The sequence below is a fragment of the Galeopterus variegatus genome, unplaced genomic scaffold (assembly GCF_000696425.1).
Source record: "Galeopterus variegatus unplaced genomic scaffold, G_variegatus-3.0.2 Scaffold974, whole genome shotgun sequence".
Classification (NCBI taxonomy): Eukaryota; Metazoa; Chordata; class Mammalia; order Dermoptera; family Cynocephalidae; genus Galeopterus; species Galeopterus variegatus.
In genome coordinates, this window is record NW_007727085.1 from 26,073 (window position 1) to 33,116 (window position 7,044).

At 42.3% G+C, this 7,044-nt stretch overlaps 1 protein-coding gene across 1 annotated transcript in view; it reads left to right on the forward strand.

The window, feature by feature from the left end:
• DIP2A (DIP2 disco-interacting protein 2 homolog A (Drosophila)) overlaps window positions 1-7,044 on the forward strand; it is a 77,807-nt gene that overhangs the window by 24,156 nt on the left and 46,607 nt on the right. The window contains exon 4 of the mRNA XM_008573964.1: window positions 4,791-4,882. Within this exon, the coding sequence (XP_008572186.1) occupies window positions 4,791-4,882 (92 nt within the window). The remainder of the gene's footprint in view (window positions 1-4,790; window positions 4,883-7,044) is intronic.

Below are 7,044 nucleotides of genomic sequence, written 5' to 3' on the forward strand. Positions count from 1 at the left end.
CCCTGCAGGATGTCTCCCTGCTCTGTGCACGCTAGACCAGGCTTGGGATAGAGCCGGGTGGTGGCGGTGAAGCCTATCTGCTGCTGGATCACGCGGCAGTGGCCCCCCCACAGGGTGTGTGGACTCTACGGAGCTTCTTTCTCCCTTGCTGGACGTCTCTGTGCTCCGTACACATTGGGCCGGGCTGCTGGATTGCGCAGCAGCAGTGTGGTCCCCATGGAGTTCTCGCCTCCCCGGCCAGACGTCTCCCTTCTCCGAGCGCACTAGGCCAGGCTGGGAATGGAGCCGGGTGCCTGCGGTGAAGCCTACCTGCTGGATCACGCAGTGGCGGCCCCACAGGGTTTGTGATTTCTGTGGAGCCTCCGCCTCCCTTGCCGGATGTCTCCCCACTCTGTACACACTGGGCTGGGCTGGGAATGGAGCCGGGTGCTGGCGGTAAAGCCTATCTGCCAGATCGTGCGACGGTGGCCCTGCAGGGCATGTGGTCTCCACAGAGCTTCTGCCTCCCCCACTGGACGTCTCCTCGTTCCATATGCACTTGATGTTATGTTTTTATAGTTTAAATCAGTTGTTTTTTGGGAGAGAGTGACACTAGGGACCATCTATTCCACCATCTTGACCGGAAGTCCCTAGTTTCTCATATTTATACCTACTGCAAAGATTATCGTAAATTTTAAAATGGGAGTTTTGGAAGCTGGGAAGTACAAAGTCCAGGGGGCACATCTGGTGAGGGCCTTTTTCTTGGTGGGGACTCTACAGTCCTGTGGCAATGCAGGGATTCATGGGGCAGGGCTGAACAAGGGCATTTTGCTAAAAGTTTTTATAGTCAGTTGGGATTGAATTTCATCAAATGCCTTTTTTGCCCTGGCAAGATTGTCATAAGGTTTTTCTCCCCTGCCCCCATTAATTTAGTGAATTACATTGATTAATTTTCAGATGTTAAGCAATGCTACATTCCTAGAATAAATCCCACTTGGCCATAATATCTTATCTTTTGATAATAGATATCTAGAATTGATCTGCCAATGTGCTGTTTATGGTTTTTGCCTCTGTGTTTGTTAGAGAGATTGGTCTGTAGTTCTTTAAGAAAGGAACTTGTTGCCCACCTGGGAGGAACAGGATTGGCTTACGGCTTCCACCTGTTAAATTTAGCTTTCTATTGTAGATCATGCTGTTGGTGGGGCAGCCCGTGGCCAATGACTAATAAGGTATGGCACAAGGGCCCAGTCATTCCTGCTCAGCACAAACTTTCCTTATATATATAGCCTTTGCTCTGGATCTCTCTGTTGAGCTTCTGGAGACTGTCAGATTTACCTTGTGGTCTGACAGCTACTCCTGCCTGATCTTGCTACCTCCCTTTTCTCTTCATGGGTTTTATTCTCCAGTAATACTTTTGCATGCATAACTCTGTCTCAGTGTCTGCTTCTTGAAGAACCCCGCCTGTGACACACTTTCTCTGTTTTTCCATTGTCCTCATCTTGTATCTTAAGTCTGTATTCATTTGTGCTGCATAAGATACCATTGCTATTTTTTTTTTAAGTCAGTCATATATTTTTTATTCTTCCCTTTACAATACATTCTTTCCTGCAATTCTCCGTTTCTCTCTGTAATCATTTCCTTTCAGCCTGCAGAACTTCCTGCATATTTCTGGCAAGGACGTCTCTCAGTATTTGCCCAATAACAGTTTATTTCATCTTCATTCTTGAAGGATATATTTGGTGGTCATTTATCTTCTTTCAGCACTGTGAAGATATTGTTATTGGCTTTTCAGAAGATGCCAGACTATTATTGCTCTTTTGACAGTAATGTCTTTTTTACTCTCTGGCTGCTTTAAAAATGTTCTCTTTCGTTGGCTTGCTGCTGTCTTACTATGATATATTTAGATGTGATGTTCTCTGAAATTTTCAAGAAGCCTATAGGACTTCTTGCATCTGTGGAATGGTGTCTTTCATAAGTTTTAGAAAAATTACAACCATCATCTCTTGATAGATTTCTTCCCCATTTTTTTCTCCTTCTAGCACTTCAGTTACACTAATACCTTTTCTCTGAATCCCATGTGCCTTTAATGTTCTTTTTACATTCTGTGTTCTTTTTTATATATACTTCAGTTTGGATATTTTCTATTTTCCTTTATTTAAATCCTTTAAACTTGTCTTCTGAAATTTCTGTGAAACTCCTGATGAGTTCTTAATGTAAGATATGGTCTTTTTAGTTTAGAATTTTCATTTCTCTATTCTAATTCCTATTCCAGTTCTCTGGGAAAATTTTTAATCATTCTATACATTTTCCTCCTCTTCTCTGTTGCCTTGAATATGCACATTGATTACAGTAGTTGAGTCTTTGTTGGCTAGCTCCAGTATCTGGATCACCTTTGGGTCTGTTGCTCTTCTCTGTTTTCTCTTGGTTTTAGGTAAACTTTTCTTTTAGGATGCCTAGTACTTTTTTTTTTTTTGTCTTTTTTCGTGACCGGCAACGGATCGCAACCCTCAGTGTCGCGCCCGTACCGGACCGGGACCGGCAACGGGATTGCAACCCTCGGTGTTGCCCCCGCACCTCGCTCAGCCAGTGAGTGGGAACCGGTCTGTATGTGGGATCCGAACCCTCGGCGGGAGCGCTGCCGCGCTTCCCAAGTGGCGCACTGTAGCAGTGCGCCACTGGGCCGGCCCAGGGTGCCTAGTACTTTTTGATTGAATATTGTGCATTGTGTATAAGTTATGGAGGGTCCAGATGATGTCATCTTCCTTGAGAGAAGTCCTCCCTCCTCTCCACTAGGCAAGTGGAATAGCGGCTGGTCACTATGACCCAGTTGAAGCTAGCTCATCCTATCTCTGCTCCCCCTGTAGACCTCCTGGGCTTTCCACCGAGTGCCCAGTGTTTTCTGCATGTCTCTTGCCTCTGGTGGGTCCCTAGCCATAGTGCTGCTCTCATCTGACTGCTTAAGGTCCCCACTCTGATTTTCAGAGGCTTTCCATGTGTGTTTTTAACCTCCTGCTGCACACAGCCTGAGGATTCAGCACACTTCCCAAGGGAGCTGGCTATGCTATTGAGGCTCCCAGTCTCTGCTGAAAGCTCTGTGGGTTTCTCCATGCCCTGGAGGCACTCTGCATGGCATGAGGCCTGGCAGATGCTCAGCCTCCTATAGAGGACGGGACCCATCAACACCTGCAGCGTGAAACAGCTGCAGTGGTCTGCTCACCTCCCCGGGGTTTCCCCTCTCTGGATTCTTAACTCTCCCAGTCATCTTTGTTGAGCAGCTCTTTGCTGCCTCCATAGATGATTTCTACGTTTCACCCAGGTTTTAAATTCACTTTAGGCAGCAGTGCTTGTCTGCCCTCAGTGCTCTCTCCCACCTGGAAACAGAGTCTCTTACATTATGCTTCTTAAATTCATCCATGTTACTCTGTATAGTTTTAGTTCATTCATTGCTGTCAAGGAATGACTATACCAGAATTTGCTTGTCCATTATACTGTTGATGGGCATTTGGGTCATTTCCAGTTTGGGCTATAAGAACAGTACTGCTAGGAAGAGTCTAGGGTGTGCCCCCTGGTACATAAACACACACACTTGTGGGAAAGCACCTAGGAGTGGAAGCACTAGGTCAGGATGCTATGTAGCTTCGTGTAAGTGTGTGAGTCCTTCCTGCTTCCTGTCATTGTCAGCACTTGGTATTGTCAGGCTTATTAATTTTAACTAATCTAGTGAGAATATGATGGTATTTCATTGTTACTTTAATTTGCATTTTCCTGATGACTAAATAGGTTGAGATTTTTTCCCATCATTTAGATTTTCTCTTTTGTTAAGCACCAGTTGAATCTTTTGCACATTTTTTGCAGAGGATTATTTGTAGAAATTTTTTTTTGTTCTGGATTCCAGTCCTTTGTCAGTGACTTGCTGCAGATGTCTTCTCCTGCAGTGTGAGGCTTGGCTTTCACCCCACATTAGTGTAGCGACCAGGCTGCTTTAGGTGTTGGGGTGGACTGAGGTTTTTTAGTCTTCCTACCACATTATCACCCTGCCTCTGTCTGCCTCCTCTGACACCTTCAGTCCTCTTTACTTCTCCTCTGTGTCGTTTCCTGCCTTCCTCTGTGATGCTGTCCTTGTTGTGTACTCACCAGGGTTGGGCACCCGTGCAGAGGCTGCATGCCAGGAGGGGAGCATGGTGCTGGGGACCTCACAGGGCTGAGGACCAGGTTATGGGTCTGGGCCTGGCATGAGTCCAGATGTGCTGCTCTAGCAGCTGTTGACTCTCTTGAGTAAAAAATGGAGATGAAGATATAACCCATCTCATGAATTGTTATGAAGATTAAATGGATTGTGTGCTACACTTATCCATGATGCAATGGAGGGGTATTTAGTGTTACGAAAATGCATTTACAAGGCAATGTTCATTTAAAAAGCAGGGTGAAGTATGACCTAATTTCTTGAAACTTACACATACATGTATACATATGTGTGTGTATGTATGTGTGTGTATGTGTACACACATGCACATGTATATACATATACATACAAACAGAATACTGACTTTTCTGCTGGCTTTTCTATATTCTAAATTTTCTATAATATGCTATTTTATTTTCTCAGTAAGAAAAATAAATCTGTAAGTTGCTTTTTAGAGACAACTGTGATATTCATTACTGCATTGGGCAGAGTATTTATCACTTGGAAATTACCTGAATTTTCAGTAATAGGGTAATGGAATGTTATGAGGTATTTTGATTGTTACATTAAAATGTTAATTATAAGTTTCTTAAATTTCACATTGCTTAGTATTTTTATTTTATTTAAGGCAAACTTTGGAGTCGGAGTTTGAAATTGGCTTATACCCTACTTAATAAACTGACTAGTAAGAATGAACCACTACTGAAACCTGGAGACAGAGTAAGTAACTGGCATGTAACCGTATTGTAGTGCAAAAACAGAGACTGTAAAAAACTGTCTGAAATCAGTGTTCTATGAGTTAGGTAGAATTATGGCATTCATATAAGGGATTTAAAGTCGATAATGAAAAAATTTTAAATATTGTGAGTAAAATGATTGCTCTTCTTATTTTTTCTCATTGTCTGTCAACTGATTCTTCAGCTTATTTTCTGTTTGATTTCATATATGCTGGCATTAATAAATGTTAAATCTCCAAAGCTTGCATTTTAGGAGTTAACATTGACTTTACTTTGAAATTCTATGTTTTATGTTTCCCTCCTGCCCTATCTACCAAAATAGAGCACAGAGGGAACAAGAGGCTTATTTTCTTATCTTATGGTTGGCAGTTGCCACATGGGCTATTTAAATTAACCAAAATTAAAATTAAAAATTTAGTTCCTCAGTCACATGAGCCACATGTGGCTAATGGCTACTGTATTTGATAGCTTTGAGATAGAACATTTCCACCGTCATAGAAAGTTCTATTGAACAGCACAGATCTAGGCAAGCTGAACTAGACTTGAGGACCCCGGGAATACTAGAAAGTTAGGGTGGAAAACTGGAGAAAGTGAACCACCTATGTCCGATCCCCCAGCAATGAAACTGCAACTTAACAGGCTGACAGAGTTCCTAGTCAGTGCCTCAGCGCCTCACCCTTTAATGTGAACTATAGCCATTTAAGAGGGAAGCTCAACATGAAAGAAAAGAACCAAAAGGCAAAGAGAAGAAAAGGGGAGAGAGTGTGCACACAGGGAGAAGAGGGAGAGGGAGGGGGAAGGGAGGGGGAGAGAGAGAAGGGAGGGGAGGGGGAGAGGGAGAGGGAAGGGCAGGAAGGGGAAGCAAACAGGAAGGCCACAGTGGGGGTCCCCGCCCAGACAGGACTAGGAGGACCAAGGCCCCAGGATGGCGTGGAGTGGTCAGCTGAAGGTAAAACTTGTGGTGAACTTGACTCGCTGGTTATTTGGAAAATAATATCAATTAGTATTTGACACATCTGATGGGTGTGCATGCACAGAAGGTGAAATGAGTAAAAAGTGATAGCGCTACCATCTGAAAGGAGGGGACGGATGCTTGGCTATAAAAATGTGAACAGTGTGAGAACAGTACTTTAGGATGCATTGTACTTACAGATGGGACTTTATGTCATGCTTTCGGATGAATGTAAGAATCACTCATTTATTTTTCTTGAAGAAAATTCTTACAAGGAAGACCTCCAGCGGTACTTTCTTAACTTGCAAGAGAACCCACATAGTTACGTTAATAATAAGAAGATTGATGAGGTCACCGTGAGTGAGCTAATTATCAGAGATTGGTGACAAATTCAACCTCCTATGATAATATACTTTATGAAAGTGAACAAACACAGCTCTTCATAACAATTTCCCTAAAACTATATTTTCATACCAAACATCTAGTCACAAGTTTATAGGTTACAGTTCTGAGGCAGCAACTATTCAAACCAACTTTTGAAAGAGAACGTTGCCCTTTTTAAAAGACTTGTTAGAAATTCAACTTCCAGTCCTCAAGTACAAAATAAGTATAGGTATAGCTTAAATTTTATCTTATGAAGGTAGAGGGTTATTGGCTATCCATCATTTTGAGATCTCAAAGGCCCTGTGTTAACAGTCTACTCAGTTAAATACTATTGTGACTTATTACTTATGGTTTCAAGCATAATTATTATAATATTTGGGGCTTACAAAAATTTTATTCCATAAATAGCTTTCAATTTAACCAGATATTCTAAAAGATGGAAATTGGGATGATGGGAGAAGGCAAAGGGGGAGGAATGCCAGAGGGCCAGATATTCATCCACAGTCACAGGAGGTAAAATATATGCCTACATTCTTTTAAAAAATAGAATATAGCAGTGTAAATGTAATATTTAAGAATATGAGCATAAATGACAAAAAAAAAAGATCTGGAATATTTTAAAGTGATTGCTTTGGAGAGTGGGGAAGGGCGGGGCATGGTGCCATTGTTTTTCATTAGGACTTTTGTCATTTTAAATTCCGTGTTTTTAAAAAAAAATTTTTTTTTTAAAAAGATGACTGGTAAAGGGATCTTAACCCTTGACTTCGTGTTGTCAGCACCACGCTTTCCCAAGTGAGCTAACTGGCCAT